The sequence below is a fragment of the Saccostrea cucullata genome, unplaced genomic scaffold (assembly GCF_032062105.1).
Source record: "Saccostrea cucullata isolate Sc308-1 unplaced genomic scaffold, CSIRO_AGI_Scuc_v1 ctg9801, whole genome shotgun sequence".
Lineage (NCBI taxonomy): Eukaryota > Metazoa > Mollusca > Bivalvia > Ostreida > Ostreidae > Saccostrea > Saccostrea cuccullata.
Genome location: NW_026925026.1, coordinates 1 through 25108, shown reverse-complemented (window position 1 = coordinate 25108; position 25108 = coordinate 1). Strand labels below are relative to the sequence as shown.

General features: G+C 36.3%; 1 protein-coding gene across 1 annotated transcript; it reads left to right on the top strand.

Moving 5' to 3' along the window:
- Positions 1 to 86: 86 nt before the first annotated feature.
- Positions 87 to 24429, top strand: LOC134267843 (uncharacterized; the record flags this gene model as incomplete). Its single annotated transcript, XM_062750055.1, has 7 exons — positions 87 to 301; positions 4800 to 4966; positions 6164 to 6243; positions 8320 to 8637; positions 11809 to 11984; positions 20132 to 20267; positions 24313 to 24429. Coding segments are annotated over exons 3-7 (796 nt in total), but the record flags the coding sequence as incomplete, so codon positions are not given.
- Between the last annotated feature and the right edge of the window lie 679 nt (positions 24430 to 25108).

Here is a 25108-nt window from a genome sequence, read left to right as displayed (position 1 = left end):
ATCGAATCAATAAATGCTCGACCTATCAAAAAAAAAACATTTTGGTTTTCCGAACCCGATTTCCACCGAATTCGGAAAATAATGCCGCGCCTGAAAGTCACAGAATGAAAACTATTGCTATAGAAAACACACAAATGCTGAAAATTGTAATACCTCAGATGTTGGTTGCAATTCCACAGTGAAGTCTTAAAAGGGCAAATATTGAACAAAGAGCATTTGGTCTACTAATCTACGTGCAGTTTCTTGCAAAAACAGAAATTCCTTATTGAGCTGATTAGAAAGAAAGGTACATCGAACGGGGGTAAGTTACTGTTAACATTATATTTTTGAACTTCGTTTTGGTTATCTGGAGAAAATGAGGCAAAGGAAAGGGCAGTTATGAAAAAGACTTTTTGGTTTATTGTGAGTTCAGAGGTCATAGCAGAAAAATTCTCTTTGGTCAACTTCAAGAGCTGTTCAAGTTTGCCTTAATTTTGACTAGCTGCAGACCTGTAGCTCTCTGAAAAAAATATATATATATTGACAGACTGGAGAGCTTCAGACTACAGTGCCACCCATTGAAAAAACTGTATACTGTAAAACGAGAATATTTGGCGCACTACTAATGTTAGCGCCTTTGACGCAAGAGCCCCTGAGCACCAAATTTTATTGTACGCTAAAGTATAATTCTAAATATCATTTTATTTGTGTGTTCAAAGCTTTTACATAAGTACATATAAACCGGAATGCTCGATTACGTAATGTCGAAGGGTCATTGGATTTTATATACACACTAGCACTGCACATGTTCAGAAGACAGAAAGTTCTGCCAAACTATAATTAATTAAACTATTGTTACCCGGTAGTTGTTACCCGATTATTATCATGTAGTACCTTCAAAGTTTGGCTTTTCGGCATGTCAATCATCTATCACTTCGAGGTAAACAATGCAATCAAGCATAGCGATTGAGCTGGCAGACAATAATTGATTCTGATTAACGTTTTATCTAAGTAATTTTCTGTCGATGCATACATTGTTTTAAGTGATTTAAATGAGTAAATAATCCATTTCTTTTAATTTAACATAGAAATAAAATAAATTTTATTATTATTTTTCCTTATTGTTCCAACTATCTGATTGGCTCAAACTAGATCACATGATCAAGTATAAAAAGTGTTACAGACTGGATGTTTCTATTTTAAAAATTTATAAACCTGCTGTTTCTAAAATTGGAAACGTTCTTCTGTGAAGCAACAATAATGCTGACGTCACAATAGTCTTTATAGACTGGATGTTTCTAAAAACAGATACTGCAGCTGTTTACATTATTGTGACGTCATAATGCAATGACATAACAATGCCTTGTATGAGAAGGTACTGAGTATTATAAAGAAGGATTTTAAGACATTTCTTTATTAACTGATAAAAAATAATAAAACAATTGTAGCCTTTTGATTCGGTACAATCCCTCAATATATAGACCTTAGAGAAAGCATATCGACCGAGCACTTCGTGCTCGGTCGATATGCCTTCTCTAAGGTCTATATATCGAGGGATTGACCTCATCAAAAGGCTATAATTGTATAATATTGTACAACGTCCATGTGATAGCAACACGTACCGCGGTAAAGGTAAGGAATGTTAACTGATATACAAGAGTACTAATGTGTGTCCGTGCTTGACTTACCAAAAAGACAAATACGGCTGTGGATAAAAAAAAAGTATATCACATTTATATATTTTACTGACAAGTGCAAGCGCTAAAATTTATTTGCGGCGGTGCATTCCCACTTGCGTTTGCGCTAAAATAGGTATGCGCCAAATTTTCTCGTTTTACAGTATTTATTGCACACAAAAAAGTATGCTGTTTCTCAATTTATTTCTCCATCATGATCTTTTTGAAACTGTCACCTCAAAATATTACTAAACTTGTGTTCCTAACGTATTTTTTCACTGTTTCCACAACAAAACAATCCTTATAATATTGCTGTAGCCCTCATGGTCCTGAAATTAAGATCATCGAAAATTTCACCTATTTATTATGCCATTTTGGTTTGCAAGATAATTCGGTCCAACACGCTTCATACAGATGACAACTACGAGAATATTTGATAGAGGAGTAGGGATTTTTTGTGAAATCTTAAGCTTTTTTGCAATTGAAGTAAGAATTTGGAAGAATTAACCCAGAACTGAGTGCAACTTTTTGTGCACAATAAATATACAGTTTGACTTTTCTATGACATAGAATGTGTCAATATTGTAGATCTTTCTCTTCCTGTGTTTGTGATTTTATGTTTGAGTGTGTGACTTTGTGGGTGTCATACTTGCCAGCCTCCAACATGTAAAAGTTTTGTCATGACCAGATTTGGAAAGTAAAAAAATCTTGTCATAAGTCGTAACAGCATTCACGAAATATTTACCATGATTACATTAAAAATGATGAATTGCATAAAAATACAAAGCATTAGCGTATTGAGAAATATTTTATTGTTGAAAAGAAGCTTTGTAACTTACAATGGAAATTTTTGAATTTATTTAATTACATTCATTGACTAAAACATGTTATCGATAAAAGGGCTTTAAAGGTTTCCTGAATCAAGTGTGCATTTTTTTTTAATTTGAAAACCCTCTCAGAATTTGCATTGCTGGAAGGACATGAAAAGATTGAGCTAAATTTGAACAGTCTGATATCTTACTGAGCAATGCTTTTTAGCTCACCTGAGCCAAAGGCCAAAGGCTCAAGTGAGCTTTTCTGATCACAATTTGTCCATTGTCTGTCGTTGTCATTGTCGTCGCCGTCGTTGTTGTTGTAAACTTTTCACATTTTCATCTTCTTCTCAAGAACCACTGGGCCAATTTCAACCAAACTTGCCACAAAGCATCCTTGCAGTGTTTTCCCTAAGAACCGGCCACCGGCCAAATTGACCGCTTCAACTGACAAAAATGCCGCTTTGAAATAAAAATTTGTTGCAATGTCCACAGAGTTTCTGTGTATAAACCTCAGCCCCTGGCCTGTTAGTAGGCTGTTACAATTGATCTCTAACCCTTTACTTTGAAATAAAGGGAAAACACTGCCTTGGGTGAAGGGGATTCAAGTTTGTTCAAATGAAGGGCCACACACTCTTTCAAGGGGAGATAACTGGGAATTAATGAAAATTTGGTGGTATGTTATGAAAATCTTCTTCTCCAGAACCACTGTGCCAGGAAAGATGAAACTTATGGGGAAACATCCTCAGGTAGTGTAGATTCAAGTTTGTTCAAATCATGACCCCCGGGGGTAGGGCGGGGCCACAATGGCCGACCAGTTTTACATAGAAATATATAGGAAAATTCTTTAAAAATCTTCTTCTGAAGAATAACAAAGCCATAATTGATCATATTTATATGGAATCATCCTCAGGTAGTGTAGATTCAAATTTGTTCAAATCATGACCCCCGGGGGTAGGGCGGGGCCACAATGGCCGACCAAAGTTTTACATAGAAATATATAGGAAAATTCTTTAAAAATCTTCTTCTGAAGAGTAGCAGAGCCATAATTGATCATATTTATATGGAAGCATCCTCAGGTAGTGTAGATTCAAGTTTGTTCAAATCATGACCCCCGGGGGTAGGGCGGGGCCAAAATGGCCAACCAATGTTTTACATAGAAATATATAGGAAAATTCTTTAAAAATCTTCTTCTCAAGAATAGCAAAGCCATAATTGATCATATTTATATGGAAGCATCCTCAGGTAGTGTTCAAATCATGACCCCGGGGGTAGGGCGGAGCCAAAATGGCCGATCAAATTTTTACATAGAAATATATAGGAAAATTCTTTAAAAATCATCTTCTGAAGAATAACAAAGCCATAATTGATCATATTCATATGGAAGCATCCTCAGGTAGTGTAGATTCAAGTTTGTTCAAATCATACCCCCGGGGGTAGGGCGGGGCCATAATGGCCGACCAAAGTTTTACATAGAAATATATAGGAAAATTCTTTAAAAATCTTCTTCTGAAGAATAACAAAGCCATAATTGATCATATTTATATGGAAGCATCCTCAGGTAGTGTAGATTCAAGTTTGTTCAAATCATGACCCCCGGGGGTAAGGCTGGGCCACAATGGTCGACCAGAGTTTTACATACATTAGAAATATATACGAAAATTCTTTAAAAATCTTCTTCTCAAGAATGACAAAGCCATAATTCATCATATTTATATGGAAGCATCCTCAGGTAGTGTAGATTCAAGTTTGTTCAAATCATGACCCCAGGGGGTAGGGCGGGGCCAAAATGGCCAACCAAAGTTTTACATAGAAATATATAGGAAAATTCTTTAAAAATCCTATTCTCAAGAATAGCAAAGCCATAATTGATCATATTTATATGGAAGCATCCTCAGGTAGTGATCAAATTTTTACATAGAAATATATAGGAAAATTCTTTACAAATCATCTTCTCAAGAATAGCAAAGCCATGATTTGTCATGGGACTACTTTTGGATTTAAACTTTTCAATAATAAACCAATTTCTACTTTTTCCTAGCCACAGTGCTCAGGTGAGCAATGGCCTATGGGCCTCTTGTTTAAAGAAAGCTACTGGACATAAGCCATGGAATTCTGTAAAAATTAAATATAATGCTGCATACCGGTATTTTTTATTATGAATGTAAATCAACCTTAATATAAACTATACTATTTTCGGTACATTGTATATGATATGGATTTCATTTGATTTCAATTCTGAGTTTTGAAAATGTTGAAATTATCATGATAATAGAAAGAAATGGTATGTTTCAGGCTGTTGAATCAGATAAATGCATGGTGTCAATTAAAGGTCAAGTTCTTCAAAGGAGAGTTGAGTGGACCGTGTGTTGTCATGCATGAACAGGAGACACATTATTGATAAGATCACACCTGAGGTGTTGTCTATATAACCAGCGTCCGGTGAAACTAGCTCTCACCCCGGGGCCAACTGAACCTCCTAGGTTGGGCTTGATTCCGGTAAGCTGTAAGTAGATTTGATATTGATTTGTCCAGTAATTCAACATGCTATAAAAACTGTATGAATATTCAGCCCCCCAGGGATTCTTGTGGTAATCATGACATGGTCCTAATATCACATACATTGTATTGTTTAGATGTCAAAATTTTCTGGAATTTACCAGGGTAAAAGTTTAGTCAATAGAGTCTTGGTCAGGATGCTTAAGATTTGTTTCAGAATACTGTAGAAGTGGAAAACATTGCGGTGTTTTTAATTTCACTATGTTCACGATTTAGGAATTTTCCGCGAACTTTAAACCATCGTGATTATTATTTCACGTCATTTCTACCTAGAAACAGTCATAGTACCCGAATATTAACAAATGATTATCCGTGAAATTTAAACCACCGTGAAAGGTAACTTTTTAACAAACCGTGAAATTTTAGACACGTGAAATTAAAGACGTCTACAGTATATAGTGTATGTTGCTGCCTTATTTATCATACTAATATCTGATATCAATTTTTCTTAATACCCTATGAGTATAGTCGATGCATAATGTCAGGAGTATTTATAAAAAAAAAAAAAATCACAGAGCAGACCACTGCCATTTTTTACCTTTACATGCATGATAAACCGTGACAGGACACTGACAGGAACATGTTTTAATGTTCAATTTCAATTTCAATTAGCAAAGTGGGTGGACGTGGTCACGTAGGAATGGAAATCAACATTGGTAGTCCATTCAGTATTGGAGCTAAGAGTAGTAACAGCATCATATGCATTAATAAGTGAACCTGCATTCAGGGAGAATATTACATGTAGCTGGTGATTTTATTTCTTTTTTACTTAGACAGTGAATGTATAGTTTATCAAACTTAAACTTTTGATTAAAGAAATGAAAAAAAGTACCAATGGACTGTTTGCATGTTTGATGTGATATTGGGTACTGTGATTTAAAACTTGTGACTTTATTTATTAAAATACCTAACACTACTTAACTTACATGGTTTGATGATTCTTAAATTAACAGTTGATCCGCAAGTGATTTGAAAATATTTTTAATGTATAAATTTAAATGCATAGCAATATAGTTTTTAAAATAAAATGCAGTACAGAGAATTCCCAGACTGCATGTACTAGTACTTGTTTTAAAGTATTCACTTTGTAAATAATTATTTTCTGTGGCTTAGTTTATTTTTCTGACTCTGTTTCAGGTAATGAGTTGATGATCAGTGCAGGGGGATAATGATTCTTCTTTGGACTGTGTGTGCATTACTGCTGTACCAGACTTCAGGTTAGATATTACATGTGTATTGGATCATTATGATTATTAGTCAATGCATACTTCAGATTAGAGATTTGATCATTATTTGTCAATGCATACTTCAGATTAGAGATTTGATCATTATTTGTCAATGCATACTTCAGGTTAGAGATTTGATCATTATTAGTCAATGCATACTTCAGGTTAGAGATTTGATCATTATTAGTCAATGCATACTTCAGGTTAGAGATTTGATCATTATTAGTCAATGCATACTTCAGGTTAGAGATTTGATTATTGTTAGTCAATGCATACTTCAGATTAGAGATTTGATCATTATTAGTCAATGCATACTTCAGATTAGAGATTGGATTATTGTTAGTCAATGCATACTTCAGATTAGAGATTTGATCATTATTTATATAATAGTGTTGCATTATGCATGTACTATCCCTAAATAGTAGGCAGGGTTTGACACATGGTGCACGAGCCGGAGGCAAGTGCACTATGTGTCAAACCCTGCCTACTATTTAGGCATAGTACATGCATATTGCAACACTATTGTTATTATTATGTGACTGTTATAATTATTCATGCGGCAATTTGAATTTTTCCTGAAAATATCGGTGCTAACACAGCGCACTTGCAAGAACTCATTCAAAATCTTCATGCTAAAATTGGTTGCATGCTTGGTTATTTTGGTTACTAGTATTTTCTCTAAATAAGTCGGGATTTTCTGTCCCAAAGCAACACATCTTTATTTTCTGATTTGTTAGTAAGACTTATTTGTTTGCAGACGTCGATTCTCATTGATAATTGTCTTAACATCCTTCAATCAAGCGTCATATAAAAAAGCGTTTTAATGACCCAAGGAAATCAGTTCATCTAACGATCTGTATGTAATTAGTTTGAAACTTTGTTGTACATATTAATCTAAGGTTCCTTAGAATAATATAACTGTTTTCAAATAAAATTTGTCTATTTTCTCCTTCTTGTGTCAATTGTATAAATTAAGTTTATATATTTTGTAAAATACTACCAATTTGTGATCGTCTCTGTGGCGTAATCGATAAGGCATCGAACTGACAATCTCATGGTCGTGAGTTCGATTCCCGGCGTGTGCACTGAAGAATTTTATTCAGTAAATAAAGCCGTGCACTATTTCGGCATAGTATGCTTACGCTTTATAACTCCTTAGACCACTATGCGAGAATAGTAGGGTATGGGTTATATAGAGACAAGCTGACAGGAAGCATAATAATTGTCAATGCATACTTCAGATTAGAGATTTGATTATTGTTAGTCAATGCATACTTCAGATTAGAGATTTGATCATTATTTGTCAATGCATACTTCAGGTTAGAGATTTGATTATTGTTAGTCAATGCATACTTCAGATTAGAGATTTGATCATTATTTGTCAATGCATACTTCAGATTAGAGATTTGATTATTGTTAGTCAATGCATACTTCAGATTAGAGATTTGATTATTGTTAGTCAATGCATACTTCAGGTTAGAGATTTGATCATTAGTTGTCAATGCATACTTCAGATTAGAGAGTCAATTAATGCATACTTCAGGTTAGAGTTTTGATCATTGTTTGTAAACATAAATTAAGTTACCAAGATTTCCTGGCATCATTTATAGTGTTCATTCTGTCCTTATCCATTTAGTCTGATGCTTCAGATGTTACATTTTTTTTACCTTTAATTCCATTGAATCAATGACCAGTCAAAATTTCTCAAATAAGGTCAATGTTGACCAGACTTGCATAAGTATTACATCAGAAGATCCAATTAGCAGGTTTCAGATGCTCCTATGACCTTGACATCACTATACAGGTGAGGATCACATATTTAAAGGGTTTTATGCAGCTCTATTTTTTTAGTACCCAGTAATTATTCAGGTAATTACAAGTCCTACATATAATAACAATTTGAATCTGTTCTACATTGGGACTTTCCATTGGTGAGAAATGGGTCTAAGTAAAGGAATTTTTGTTAATGATTGCACACCAGGGAATAGCTACATGTAATACTGGTATATTAGAGATACTGCAAATTACAGAACTAAATTTGAATTTATGCAATCATATGTTTTTCAGCTGATGCAATTGACGTAACTTTAGATGGAGTAGGGACTGTTGAAGAAAATGATGTTGTCAATATCTCGTGTACTGTGTCAGGCACGCATTATCAACCCACAAGTATTGTAATGTTCTCTTACCCCATAAACCCAGACATCAACAATGTATCCCAGTATACAACGACAACTGTGTATGACAATTTGACAGAGACGTATACTACCACTGTGTTAGCCCCTCCTGTCACCGTGCAAAGAACAATGAATAGCCAGTCAATATCTTGTTATGCTTCAGTGAATTCTTCCACGATTTTCCGAGTAAAGAGATTTACTGTCTTTTGTAAGTTTTACTTCTGATATTGAGGTAATAGAGAGGTAGATATTTTTTACTTGTATGGGTATGTGTACTTAAGCGTCTACTTTGACGTACACAAACACGTTTTTGTAATTTGTCTGTTGAGATTTTTATGACGTTTAATATGTATGTCTACACCATGATCTGTGTCTCTGTAACAACCTTTTAGAAGTTTTGCTTATACGTCAGTTTGATTTTGGGTAGTCAACAAAACATGATAAAGATAGGTGCTCATGAAATTAAACATCTTGAGGTAGGTCGCAGGTTTACTGCATAAAAATTCTTACGAGAAAACATATCCTGAAAATTTGATATAATGTTCCTTAGAATTCACAGCATACAATCTGCAGTTGTTATTGAATTTGCCTACGTAGTTTTAATGCTCTATTACTTTAAACATGGTATTTTTGTTAGTACTTTTTTTTTACGCTTTACTATTGAAATGTATGGGAAAATGACGTTTTTAAGCCAATTTTGTTAAAATAGCTTCTAGCTGTTAAAAATGTTGGTCAGGATAATTTTTTAAAGACATAGATGAATTAGTCAGGAATTTCAAAATATCAAGATGTCAGAGGTAAAATCAAAACTATTAGTATAAAAAAATCAATATGTCTTCTCACTAGATTTTTTGCTAAATAATTTCCACGTTTTCTTTTATACTGCTAAAATGTTGCGTTTTATATGGCGTTATTTATATCTACAACGTCATTTGTTGAACGTAGTCACGTTTATAGTACGAGTATATATATCTTGACCTTTGGAATATGCAAGATTTAAAAGGTGACATATAGATACAAAATTTAATTTTATTCATCATATAAATTAATGTGGAGACACATTAGGATGACCAGTAACTTATTTTCACTTGTATTGTGAAATCCATATTCTGATCAAAAAGTCAGAATTGACAGTATAAACATTCCTCGTGCATGAGAATTAACAAACTGCGACAACAATGTGAGTGATAAAATATTAGTACCTGTATTTTTAGGAAATTCATGGTCAATAGGTATTCAGGCATAACACAAAAATTTGATCACTTTTTTCGAAAACAGGAAGAAAAACATCCCGATACTGAGGAAATAAGTGTGTGGGGGGGGGGGGGGGGGCAGGGTCCTGCAATGTTCTTTCTTTATTAGTCGCAAGCTATATAGTATATGGCCCTAAATCTCAAACATTTGTTAAAATCGAATTCTCTGAATCAACTTTTAATACGCAAAATGGAAAACACTTGCATTTAGCTTTCACACTTTGAACTTGTAAGTTATTTACAGTGTCTTATAGGTCTTACAGTCCAGGTGTTTGTATAAATTTGATTTTTAAATGCATTTCACAATTTATTAGCCAGCAAAACGATCCAATACACGAGATTTAAATAGTCATAACAACCAAACAATTATGATTATGTTGATGATAATTTTTGTAAAAAAAACAGGAAAAATACATGTAATTCAGTTTAACCTGTTTGAGTGTTGAGGATTGATTCCATCCTGAAAAGTAAGTGTATACGCAAATTTTCGCCTCGGCTTTGATTGGCAGTCATGATGCAGTATACATGTACGCATGTTCCCCCAAGTTTCAAATAAAGTGCGCACATACAACCCCTCAAGTTTTCCACTAACTCAGCAATTTTTATTCATGATAACTTTCTTTCTGCATACCATATCTTTTACGCTGATTTATTCTGATTGACTTTTACCAGTTTAGTTATACTTACAGTATAAATTATTCCTTTCATTTGGTATTGTATTTAATTAGTCCTAAGATATAACATATAATCACATCAGAATTCAGACTGAAATTTAATTATAAAACATGTACGAGGTTTAAGTACAATAGAATGCACTTTGTATTAATCTACTTGATTTGTACAGACTTGAAGTCATTTGCAGAGAATTAAACCGGAAACAACGTAACATTGCCTTTGTGACGTAACTGACGTCATAATCAAATGTGCACAAAACAACCGCTTGAAAAGCCGAAATTGTGTACCAAAATTGAAGACAAAAGCAAACCTGCAACCTACCTAAAGTAATTTAAAACAATTACATTTTCCTACATAAATTGACCAGTCCTATTTTTATTATTAAAGATAAAAGTTTTAACTTGCGTGTAGATGCCATTCTACAAGTTCTAAGGATGTGTAGAAAACTCATCATCACTAGAATTGATGATTTACTACACGAGGAATTTAGGTAATTCCCCCTTTAGGTAATTTAGGTAATTAATTTAAGGTAATAATAATTAGGTAGACGTACAATTATGAAATCTCAACCTCCCTAATACATCAGATCTAAATACATGTAGTACTGTTTTTAAAGAGTAACATAATTACATGTGTACTTTGAAAAAAAATTACCAGATAACTGATAATGTAAATCCAATAGCTATATGTTTGGCCAGTCTGATCTTCTATACAGAAATCTAATGCTTGTAATCCATCATATATTTTGTAGTGTTTATCAATGCTAAGTTTTATACCCTGTCCCACTTTTGTTTAGTTCAGGTGTAAAGAATCTACATGATTTTCAAGGTTTTCAATCAGCCTTACTTTAAATTTAATGAATTTAAATCATTAGAACAATTCACTATCTCCAGGGATTAACCTAGGCCATTTTCACAATGGAGGTTTTCAATCAGCTCACTATCTCTAGGGATTAACCTAGGCCATATTCGGTATTTTTCCCAAAGAGAAAAGTTCCCCTGAATATCCCATTTTCCTCTTTTCATGAGTAAAACATTCCTCCAACTGTAATGAAAACCTTAAATTTTTTTTTCATAAAAACTGGAAATTTAAAGTAAAAAATTATCATAATTGTCAGAAGATGGGTTAGAATTGGTTTTACTTTGCAATTTTATGCACTTTAAATGGTCATAAAAATGCTGAAATTCAAGTGGCCCCCAACAGGACTCGCCCTCAGAATACATGTACATTTTAACTAAGTAAACCGTTCAAAGTGATTTGTTTTTTTTCCCCTCAAAATATTATTTAATACATTTTTAACTTAGTGAACCATTCAAAGTGATTTGTTTTTTTCCCTCAAAATCCTTTTCAATTCATGAAAGATCTGGAAAATAAATTGGAAAATTGTGTAATTTTCAATAATTAAACATCATTTTCCACAGAAAATTACCTGAAACATATTAACTTTTCAGATGGACCATATGATGATTATGTGTCATTACAAGTAGACAGGGCTGAGATGGAAGTTGAGGGAAACAGAATGACCTGGATCTGTTACGGAGGATTCACAAACCCAGCAGTGTCCATCACATGGTACAACGGCTCCACAGAGTTCAGCCCCGATACACCATCTATTGTAGAAAAATATGTAAGGCTTGATACACCACCTATTGTAGATAAATATGTAAGACTTGATACACCACCTATTGTAGATAAATATGTAAGGCTTGATACACCACCTGTTCATTTCAATATTTCCACTTACCTGCCTCCTTAACTATTTGCAATTTCCCTCTAGTTCCCCATACAATGCATCGATATATTTATGCCCCCCTTCGAAGAAGGGAGGGCATATTGCTTTGCTGCTGTCTGTCGGTCGGTCTGTCGGTCTGTCGGTCCGTCGGTCTGTCGGTCCATTCAGTTTCCGTTCATTTTCTTCATAACCGTTGCCCATACTGAAATGAAATTTGGTATACAGATATATCACATGAATATCTAGGCCTAGTTCTGTTTTGGGTACGATCGCACCATTTTTGACAGAGTTATGCCCCTTGGACTTGGAAAAATTTCAATTATTTGCAGTTTCCGTTCATTTTCTTTGCAACCGTTGCACATACTGAATTCAAATTTGGTATACAGATATATCACATGAATATCTAGGCCAAGTTCTGTTTTAGGTACGATTGCACCATTTTTGACAGAGTTATGCCCCTTGGACTTGGAAAAATTTCAATTATTTGCAGTTTCCGCTCATTTTCTTTGCAACCGTTGCACATACTGAATTCAAATTTGGTATACAGATATATCACATGAATATCTAGGCCAAGTTCTGTTTTAGGTACGATTGCACCATTTTTGACAGAGTTATGCCCCTTGGACTTGGAAAAATTTCAATTATTTGCAGTTTCCGCTCATTTTCTTTGCAACCGTTGCACATACTGAAATCAAATTTGGTATACAGATATATCACATGAATATCTAGTTTAAGTTCTGTTTTGGGTATGATTGCACCATTTTTGACAGAGTGATGCCCCTTGGAGTTTGAAAAAATTTCAATTATTTGCAGTTTCCGTTCATTTTCTTTGCAACCATTGCAAATACTGAAATCAAATTCGGTATACAGATATATCACATGAATATCTAGGTCAAGTTCTGTTTTGGGTATGATCGCACCATTTTTGACAGAGTGATGCCCCTTGGAGTTTGAAAAAATTTCAATTATTTGCAGTTTCCGTTCATTTTCTTTGCAACCGTTGCACATACTGAGATGAAATTTAAAATACAGATTAATCAGATGAATATCTAGGTCAAGTTCTGCTTTGGGTACAATCGTGCCATTTTTGATAGAGTTGTGCCCCCTTGGACTTGCAAAAAAATTCCAATTGGGGGGAGGGGGGCATAAGTGTTTTACAAACATCTCTTGTTTTTAAAGTAACTACGGTATCACCTCCAGTTATCCCCCTTAACTATAACTCTTCAGTTTTCTCTCGACGCCATATTGGACATGCGGTTTTCCTCATACAGTGCAAAATAAAGTTTATATTGGCGTTTTTAGAAGCGTTTATCCCGTTGTAAATATGGAGAAAGAGTTTAAAGACTGTTCTAAATGTTCCGGTAAGATGAACATTCTAGATGATCACGTTTTTTGTTATAAACATCGTCTCTGTAACGAGGCCTTTCCATGCGAAACTTGTAAAACGTAGTCAAAGGAACGGCGGGATAAAATAACGAAGATGATCGAGAAAAGTGTACAGAAAACAATAAAATGAACAGTAAGGTGCCTCAGTCCGTCTGTGGAGACGGCATGGCAGTGCAGGACGTAAGTCCGTCTGTGGAGGCGGCAGTCCAGGAGTCGAACGACAATGCCTTACTGAATGCCGACCGTAACAGGCCTGATGTCGTGGATTTATCCGCAATTATTCAAGAACAAGTAAGATAGCAGGTTGAATTGTTACTTAAACAAAAGAATGTTGATGAAAATTTTAATGATCAACATAACGTATCGGCATTTGCAGCAAGTGAGGCAAGGTTGACCAGAGGAAATGAGACCACCAATTCCAAAACGGCAACCATAAGCAGACCTCATTTTGACAAGTTTAAGGCGTATGATGAACAAATGTCAGCCTTTGAGTCCAGTGTTGCAGATGTGTTGTCTGTTAATGCACGAGATAATGATTTTGAGGATATAGATTCAAATGCATCATTTGGTGGTTTGTGTACCAATTCAGATGCGGCCGTCGAGGTGCCTTTTGGTGCACCAGATTCTTTTCTGCTACAGTGGAACTGTTTTGTTTCAAAGATGGCGAAAGTACTCAATATTGATCTTGAAGCTGAGGATCCATTGGAAAATGAAAGAAAATCTTTTATTTCTTCGCGATTAAAAGGAGACAAGAGTGACAAGAAAAAGTCTCTCCTTAAAATGCCTATTGAAGGAACACTCATTGATATGATTAAGACGGTTGAGAAAGAAGCTACTTCGGGGCATTTGAAAAATAGATCAGTACGTGGCAGAGATGATAAAGCATTTATGGTGAAAAAGGATGACTTTGACGCCTTTTGTAATCCTCCAAAGTTGGATGACAATATTGAGGAGGGATTAGTAGTAGGCCAGAAGGGTAGTTTTGGAAAATCAAAAGTGAATCTTTCTCCTTTTCATAAGGAGTTAGATAATGACTTTTGGCAGATTGACAATTCAGCAAGAGCCTTATTCAGAGCCATTTCATATGGCACTATGATAGCAGCTCTCTTAGATGAGGCTGAATGTGAGGATGATCGAGTGGAAGGACGTAAAGCCCTCATCAACTGTTTCAGAAGCATGGCTGATTTGACAGCAAGAGTGATGGCAAATTCAGTCTTGAGTAGAAGAAAATTTTTTCTTAAAAATGTAGATTTTATAAGCAAGGCAACAGAGAAGAAATTGCTGAAGCTACCTATATTTGGCAACCAGTTGTTTAATGGACAGTACTTTGAATCTCTCCATACATCTGCAGAGAATCTACGAGATGCTAGAGAAACCCAAAATGTTTACAATACATCAAAGGGTTATAATAAGAACTACAAGAGTAGAGAAAATAGGAACTCTACCGAGTTGAGCAGAAAGAGGAAAGCAGATGTAAATGAGACCTCTGCTCATTCTGCAAAAGTCACTAAATCTAGTGAGACTAATGCCTTAAGTTCTGATCACAGCAAGGACAATTTTCGTTCAGGACAAGGGAACAGGAAAAATTCTTTTTCCTGGCGAACCTTTGGGAACCAGAAAGGGTTTCCAACTCCAAGAAAGTGAATCTCATAAACAGCCAGTCTGTAAATATGTTTCCCCAGGTAGGGGCACGTTTGCTAGAATTCCACAGGAAGTGGACTGTAATCACGCAGGATCAATGGGTAATAGAAACTCTAAGGGAAGGGTTAAAATTGGAATTAATGATTCAACCCTATGTAAATATCAAGGAAACATGTGTACCAAGATATGGTATTCACGAATCAGTTATTTTAGCAGAAATAAACATGTTGTCAGGAAAAAATGTTATAGAACCTGTGCTGCGGGGCAAGAAAGCGAAGGGTTTTACAGCACCATTTTTGTGGTGCCAAAGAAACAAGGAGGGCTTCGGACAATTCTAAATCTAAAACCTCTAAATCAGTTAATAGTGCCTCGACATTTCAAAATGGAAACATTGTGTTCTATAATGAAAGCAATGAAAAAAGGGGACTTTGCAATCTCACTGGATTTGACCGATGCCTATTTCCACATTCCAATTCACACAGATTTCCAGAAATTTCTAAGATTCAAATTTCTAGGCCAAAGTTACCAGTTTCGAGCGATGCCATTTGGACTTCGTTCAGCTCCAAGGGTCTTCACAAAAATAATAGCAGTGCTAGCGGCACACTTAAGAAAAATGGTAATCCAAATATTCATGTACCTAGACGATTGGCTGATGATCAATCCAGACAAGAGAACTCTTCTTCAACAGAGAGACTATGTATTACATCTAGTTCAGGAGCTGGGATTGTTAGTGAATTGGGAAAAGTCATCTCTAGTGCCATCCCAACATATAGAGTATCTGGGAGCACATTTCAATCTTGTAGAGGGCATGCGACAGAGTCCAGGTTTCAGAGTATTTCAGACATAGTGCAGACTTTATCAATAAGTCAACACACTCAAGCAGTAGTTATACTCAAATTGTTAGGACTGATGGCTTCATGCATTTACCTTGTTCCGATGGGAAGGTTACACATGCGTCCTATACAGTTATACCTGTTAGCAATGTGGAGCAAAGATTCACCCTCTTACTCATGTGATAGTGATTCGGCCAATCCTAATTCAGCACCTTCAGTGGTGGATGAATCGGGAAAACTTTTTCAAAGGAATGCCTTTGCAGGATCCACCAAGTCAACTGACATTGATAACAGATGCCTCAGAACAGGGCTGGGGAGCACATCTGGAGAACTGGGAGACGTCAGGGGTCTGGCTGCAGCAATATCAACAGAAGCACATAAATTGGCTGGAGCTAAAGGCAGTACAGTTAGCTCTTCAAGAAGCTCTGTTTTTGATAAAGGGAAAAGTGATCCTTATACGGTCAGACAACACAACAGTGATAAGCTATATCAACAATCAAGGGGGGACACACTCACCAGAACTGTGTTATCTAACTTGGGAGTTGTTCCAGTGGTGTATACAGAACAAAATTACAATACGAGCTGTTCACATTCCTGGGAAGAAGAATTTTCTTGCAGATGCACTTTCCCGCGGGAAAACAGTTCGAATGACAGAATGGTCGCTCAACAAAACTGTTGTAAATTTATTGTTCCAACAATTAGGAACCCCATGTATAGACTTGTTTGCAACTGCGCAAAACAAGAAGTTGCCAGTCTATTGCTCCCCGTTTCCAGACATCAATGCTTTTCAAGTAGATGCTCTAGCAATCAGTTGGGAAGGGATTTATGCTTATGCATTCCCACCACCCATTCTTGTGCCCAAAATCTTACAGAAGATACAGGAAGAGGCAAGTGTTGTACTACTCATTGCTCCAATGTGGCCCAGGCAGTTGTGGTATCCTCAGATAATAGATCTTCTGATCGATGTACCAGTCAAATTACCACTGTGGCCAGATCTTCTGTCTCAAAATCACAATCAGATTTTTCATCAAAACCTAGAAACTCTCAATCTTGTTGCATGGAAACTGTCAAATTGCAACACAAGTCAAGAGGATTTTCTGAAGAAATTGCAGAAATTATGGCAAATGCTAGAAAGACATCTACACAAACAGTTTATGATGCAAGACTCAGAATATATAACAGTTGGTGTAAAGAACAGGGTGTTAATCCCATTACAGCATCTATACCAGAGTTAGCACAATTTTTTATGTACCTTTTCAATGTACGAAAGTGTAAACCACAGACTATAGCTGGATACAAGTCAGCAATAGTTCATCAGAATGGGAGCAGTATTGGTACAAGTACAGAACTTTCTTCATTGTTGAAAGGCTTATTTAATAAACACCCATCTGTACGTCAGTTGACACCTAACTGGAATTTACCACTGGTTTTGTTAACTCTTACAAAGCATCCATTTGAACCACTAGAGTCAGCAGATCTAAAGTTTTTGACTCTTAAAACTGTTTTTCTGGTAGCCATAGCTTCAGCTTCCAGAGTGAGCAAGATTCATAGCCTCACTTTAGATGATGGTTACTTTAGAATAGAGAGGAAAGGAATAAAAATGTTACCAAATATGGAATTCCTGGCAAAGACTCAAACCATAAATAGACCATGGGACCCTATTTATATTCCTGCATTTGATTCATTCGCCACAGATTCAGAGGATTTAAAATTGTGTCCTTGTCGTGCATTGAAGATTTATATCAATAGAACGAAAACTATTCGGAAGTCAAATAGGCTATTTGTGACCTACCAACAGAATAACCACAAGGAAGCATCAAAAGACACTATTGCAAGATGGATAGTTAGCATGGTTTGTTTTGCATATGATAATGCAGAAGCAGCAACATTAAATCTAGTTAGAGCACATGACACTAGACGGTTGTCAACTTCCTGGGCTTTGTTCTGTGGTGTATCTACAGAGGAGATTTTACGGGCAGAACACTGGGCATCTGAATCTACCTTTACATCATTTTATCTGAAAGATGTTCCAGATCATCAGTCCATTTTTGCCAAGGCAGCAATTTTGGACTCATCAAGGAGAGGGAAGAAAAAATAGGTAATTATGTACCTTTTATGTACTTTGTCACTTACTTTTCCTCTCCCACCTCCAAAGTGGGCTGCAAATTCTTTTGCAATAGTTAAGGAGGCAGGTAAGTGGAAATATTGAAATGAACTTGGATTTTTGGGGGTAAAATCCGTGTTCATGAGATATTTACACTTACCTGCCTCACCCGGCCCACCTCCCCTCTCGAGGAAGTTGAAAGGTCAGTACCTTTTAAGTTCGTCGAGAGAAACTGAAGAGTTATAGTTAAGGGGGATAACTGGAGGTGATACCGTAGTTACTTTAAAAAATATATCGACACATTGTATGGGGAACTAGAGGGAAATTGCAAATAGTTAAGGAGGCAGGTAAGTGTAAATATCTCATGAACATGGATTTTACCCCCAAAAATCCAAATTGTAGATAAATATGTAAGACTTGATACACCACCTATTGTAGATAAATATGTAAGGCTTGATACACCAACTACTGTAGATAAATATGTAAGGCTTGTTACACCACCTATTGTAGATAAATATGTAAGACTTGATACACCAACTACTGTAGATAAATATGTAAGGCTTGTTACACCACTTACTGTAGATAAATGATACACCATCTACTGTAGATAAATATGTAAGGCCTGATACATCACCTTTTTTAAAACATTATTTTTAGCTAACCTGAGCTGAAGGCTCAAGTGAGCCTTTCTGATCAAAATTTGTCCATTAACTGTCGTTGTTGTTGTTATTGATGTAAACTTTTCACATTTTCATCTTCCTCTCAAAAACCAATCGTCCATTTTTAACCAAACTTGCCACAATTAAAGTATCCTTTGGTAGAGGGGATTCAAGTTTTTTTTTTTCAAATGAAGGGCCAAGCCCTCTTCCAAGGTGAGATAATTATGATTAATGAAATATTAATGGTATCTTTGAAAAATTATCTTCTCAAAAATCATAGGGTCAGGAAAGATGAAACTCATGTGGAAGCATCTTCAGGTAGTATAGATTCAAGTTTGTTCCAATCATGACTTTTGTGGGTAGGTTGGGGCAACAATGGCTGATCAAATTTTTACATAGGAATATAGAGGAAAAAAATCTTTTAAAAGTCTTCTTTTCCAGACCCACTGGGCCAGGGAGGATGAAAATCGCATTGAAGCATCCTCAGGTAGTGTAGATTCAAGTTTGTTCAAGTTATGACCCTTGGGGGTAGGGCAGGGCCACAAAGGCTGATCAAAGTTAAACATAGGAATTCGTAGGAAAAATCTTTTAAAAATCTTTTTCTCCAGAACCATAGGGCCAGGAAAAATTAAACTCATGTGGATGCATTTTCAGGTAGTGTAGATTCAAGTTTGTTCAAATCATGACCCCAAGGCTAAGATTATATATAGGATAAAATCTTCTGAAGAATGGAAAAGTTTTGTTTAGTCAAATTGACTTGTAAGCATGTACAAGAAGTAAAGATTTAAATTTATTCAAATAATATCCCGGGGGGGGGGGGGGGGGGGGGGGGGTAGTGAGAGGTCACAATGGGAGATCAAGTAATATGTTGTAAAAATCTTCTTTTCAGGTATGGCAAAATGATACATAACTGTGTGCTTTATTGATGTAGTAACATTCTCAAGTATTAGAAAATTCAAATCCCCCTTCCCAAACAAGTAAACTTATCCATACTGAGCAAACCGAGCTGATTTGTGTTTTTTATCTAGCCCTTGTGCTCAGGTGAGCAATGTGGTCCATGGGCCTCTTGTTCCTTTTTATTTCATGAAAAACAGACGAGGGATTTTTGATTTTTTTAAGATATAATTTCAAAACTAGCAACTTTTAATCAACAGTGCTTCAACACCGAGTGTAGAAATCAAAATAATTGAGTTCCTGCTTCTTTCTCTTTTCTCTTGAATCTTCTACATCCCGATGATTTGTGAAATGAAACTATGGCGTCCTAAAAACGAGATAACTTACAGAAACCAACACTTTTAGTGATACATCTGGTCAATTGCTTACGTAACACAACTAATCTAAGTGTTTCATCACTATAAATAGCGCTTTATACATTTGTTGCAAAACAACCAAGATCATGTTTATTTCATCAATATTTAGGGTGATCATTACAATACACGACAAGAATGGAACTTTGAGTATCACCGAGATTACACGGGGAATAATATTAGTTGTGTTGTCAGAGGATCTGGAAATAGAACAGTGACCAAAACAAAGCAGTTTGGGGACATTCTTTGTAAGTGGATATAAGGCTAGGTAGTACTTTTGTTAATAAGTTTTTTTTTCCCTTTCTTTTTTAGCTCACCTGAGCCGAAGGCTCAAGTGAGCTTTTCTGATCAAAATTTGTCCGTTGTCTGTCGTCGTCGTCGTTGTCGGCGTCGTCGGCATAAACTTTTCACATTTTCATCTTCTTCTCAAGAACCACTGGGCCAATTTCAACCAAACTTGGCACAAAGTATCCTTGGGTGAAGGGGAATCAAGTTTGTTCAAATGAAGGGCCACGCCCCCTTCCAAGGGGAGATAATTATGAATTTGTGAAAAATTTATGGCATTTTTAGGTCACCTGAGTAACTCAGGTGACCTATTGCTATCCGTTTTCGTCCGTCGTCGTGCGTCGTGTGTTAACATTTGAACATTTTCAGCTTCTTCTCTGAAACCACTCAACCAATTTCAACCAAATTTGGTATACAGCATCTATGGGTGAAGGGTAACAAAAATTGTGAATTTCATGGTCCCCGCCCCCCTGAGGCCTAAGGGGTGGGGCCAAAACCACTAAAATTAGTGCAATCTTTAAAAATCTTCTTCTTTACTCCTGGACATCAAGCAGGCAAACCGATAGCATCAATGTAATGAGCATTGAGTCATCTACCAAAATTGTGAAATTCATGGCCCCAGGGTCAGGGGTTCTAGTGCTAGGATGGGGCTAAATAAGTATATAGTGAAAATGCATTATTTCTTTGGAAATCTTCTTCTCTGCTCCTGGGTATTAAATAAACTATCTAAGTACAAAGTTATGATGAGCAAGAGTGTCTCTTACAGATTTGTGAATTTTATGGCCCCAGGGTCTAGGGTTCTGGTGTTAGGGCGGGGCTCTATAGATTATATAGTGAAAATGCATTTATTCTTTGAAAATCTTCTTCTCTGCTTCTGGGTATTAAATAAACTAACTTAGTACATAGTTATGATGAGCAAGAGTGCCTCTTCCAGATTTGTGAATTTTATGACCCCAGGGTCAGGGGTTCTGGTGTTAGGGCGGGGCTCTATAGATTATATAGTGAAAATGCATTTATTCTTTGAAAATCTTCTTCTCTGCTTCTGGGTATTAAATAAACTAACTAAGTACATAGTTATGATGAGCAAGAGTGCCTCTTCCAGATTTGTGAATTTTGTGGCCCCAGGGTCAGGGGTTCTGGTGTTAGGGCGGGGCTCTATAGATTATATAGTGAAAATGCATTTATTCTTTGCAAATCTTCTTCTCTGCTTCTGGGTATTAAATAAACTAACTAAGCACATAGTTATGATGAGCAAGAGTGCCTTTTCCGAAATTGTGAAATTTATGGCCCCATGGTCCGGGGTTCTGGTGTTAGGGCAGGGCTCTATAGATTATATAGTGAAAATGCATTTATTCTTTGAAAATCTTCTTCTCTGCTTCTGGGTATTAAAAAAACTAACTTAGTACATAGTTATGATGAGCAAGAGTGCCTCTTCTAGATTTGTGAATTTTATGGCCCTAGGGTCAGGGGTTCTGGTGTTAGGGCGGGGCTCTATAATAGATTATATAGTGAAAATGCATTTATTCTTTGAAAATCTTGTCTACTTCTGGGTATTAAATAAACTAACTAAGCACATAGTTATGATGAGCAAGAGTGCCTTTTCCAAAATAGTGAATTTTATGCCAATGATCCAAGTATATATATTTATGATGAAGAAAGGTGCATCTAGCAAATTGGTTATTTTTATGTCCCGAAGGGGGGGTACATAGTCTGAAAATAAATTAATGCTTTGAAACCTGCTCTTTGGTATTAATCAACCATTTTATGATAAAATTTGCAAAATTTTGAAATATGTGGCCCCAGGGTCAGTGGATCTTTTGGGGTGAGGTGCACAACTGGTTATAAAGCGGAAGAACACTTTCTCTTTGTAACTCTGATCTACCTCTGGGTATTGAGTAAGTAGAGTATTTTTAATAATGATAAACAATGGTGCCTCTCTCAAAATTGTGAATTGTGAATTTCATGGCCTCTGGTTTAAAACACAAACCAAATTTAATTGTTTGAAAGTTGATACACAATACTCAGGTGACCTATAAGGCCCGTGGGCCTCTTGTTAAAAAATCTTCTTCTCCAGAACCGCTGGGCCAGGAAAGATGAAACTCATGTGGAAGCATCCTCAGGTAGTGTAGATTTAAGTTTGTTCAAATCATGACCCCCGGGGCAAGGGTGGGGCCAAAATGGCCAACCCAAGTTTTACATAGGAATATGTAGGAAAAATCTTTAAAAATCTTTTTCTCCAGAACCACTGGGCCAGGAAAGATGAAACTCATGTGGAATCATCCTCAGGTAGTGTGGATTCAAGTTTGTTCAAATCATGACCCCCGGGGCTAGGGTGGGGCCAAAATGGCCGACCCAAGTTTTACATAGGAATATATAAGAAAAATCTTTAACAATCTTCTTCTCAAGAATGACAAAGCCATAATTCATCATATTTATATGGAAGCATGTTCAGGTAGTGTGGATTCAAGTTTGTTCAAATCATGACCCCTGGGGCAAGGGTGGGGCCAAAATGGCCGACCCAAGTTTTACATAGGAATATATAGGAAAAAAACTTTAAAAATCTTCTTCTCCAGTACCACTGGGCCAGGAAAGATGAAACTCATGTGGAATCATCCTCAGGTAGTGCAGATTCAAGTTTGTTCAAATCATGATCCCCGGGGCTAGAGTGGGGCCAAAATGGCCGACCCAAGGAATATATAGGAAAAATCTTTAAAAATCTTTTTCTCCAGAACCACTGGGCCAGGAAAGATGAAACTCATGTGGAATCATCCTCAGGTAGTGTGGATTCAAGTTTGTTCAAATCATGACCCCCGGGGCTAGGGTGGGGCGAAAATGGCCGACCCAAGTTTTACATAGGAATATATAAGAAAAATCTTTAAAAATCTTCTCAAGAACCACTAGGAAAGGAAAGATGAAACTTATGTGGAAGCATCCTCAGGTAGTGTAGATTCAAGTTTGTTCAAATCATGACCCCCGGGGCAAGGGTGGGGCCAAAGTGGCCAACCCAAGTTTTACATAGAAATATATAGGAAAAATCTTTAAAAATCTTCTTCTCCAGTACCACTGGGCCAGGAAAGATGAAACTCATGTGGAATCATTCTCAGGTAGTGTGGATTCAAGTTTGTTCAAATCATGACCCCCGGGGCTAGGGTGGGGCCAAAATGGCCGACCCAAGTTTTACATAGGCATATATAGGAAAAATCTTTAAAAATCTTTTTCTCCAGAACCACTGGGCCAGGAAAGATGAAACTCATGTGGAATCATCCTCAGGTAGTGTGGATTCAAGTTTGTTCAAATCATGACCCCCGGGGCTAGGGTGGGGCCAAAATGGCCGACCCAAGTTTTACATAGGAATATATAAGAAAAATCTTTAAAAATCTTCTTCTCAAGAACCACTGGGCCAGGAGAAATGAAACTCATGTGGAAACATCCTCAGGTAGTGTAGATTCAAGTTTGTTCAAATCATGACCCCTGGGGCAAGGGTGGGGCCAAAATGGCCGACCCAAGTTTTACATAGGAATATGTAGGAAAAATCTTTAAAAATCTTCTTCTCAAGAACCACTGGGCCAGGAGAAATGAAACTCATGTGGAATCATCCTCAGGTAGTGTAGATTCAAATTTGTTCAAATCATGACCCCCGGGGCTAGGGTGGGGCCAAAATGGCCGACCCAAGTTTTACATAGGGATATATAGGGAAACCTTTTAAAATCTTCTTTTCAAGTACTTTAAAGCTATGATTTGTGATATTTATATGGAATCATCCTCAGGTAGTGTAGATTCTAGTTTGTTCAAATGATGAATGCCTGGCGGGGGGTGGTGGAGTAAATTCAAGCCTGATGTGCTCAGGTGAGCGCTGTGGCCCCTGGGCCTCTTGTTTTCTTTCTTTCTGTCCCCGTCTTTCTCTCAAAGGTTTTTTTTTCTGAGAGACAATAAGTAAAGTGAGTGAAATGTATTTGTTGTCTCAGGAAAATCTTATTTTAATGTTTGTTTACCCATTAATTCTGACAGATGACCCAGATTTAGTTGTTCGAGGGAGCTCTGTTGTAGACGAGGGAGCCACCTTAAATTTGACCTGTGAGGTTGTGGCAGCCAATCCAATGACAAGTGCCTCCTGGAGTGGGGGAGGTGATTTACATCAACATTCAATCATTCATCTCTTACAATCACTAATTTAAAAATCAGGTTTATCAAGAAAAGACGAGAACAATGATACAATGACAAAAAAGCAAATTAAAGAATTTGACCTTGAGAATGTGAAGGATTTTTTGTTTTAATTCTGGTTATTTTCAGAAAAATCTGCTTCATATTACTTTGTACATGTAACAAGCACATAAGGCGAAAAAAAATTAATTTCTTGGTTTTCAGGCCCTCCCTCATCTCTTCCAAGGGTGCCTCATTGACCCTTTTTATTGCTAAATCAATAAAATAAAAACAACAAATCATCTCCCTCATCATTTTTTGAGGTTTTGTACAATGTAAAAAGCTGCCTCATCATGTTTTGGGTGCAATAAAAAGTAAAAAAAAAAAATGCCTCCCTCCCTCATCATATTTCTTGAAAAAAGGCCTGAGAACCAAGGAATTAATTTTGCATGGCCTAAAAAGATGTGGGAACAAGGCATGCTGAATGCTTAAAGCTTCAGATATTAAGAAATTATATTCAGTATGTGAATTGAATGTTTAAGTTATTTTTAAGTTCTCATTATTAAAATTTACGAAATTATGAGAAACAAAATTTTTTCTGACAGAAATGAAATCTCAGAAAAAATTATTCTTTTATAAAAATATAAGATGGAATTCATGGGAT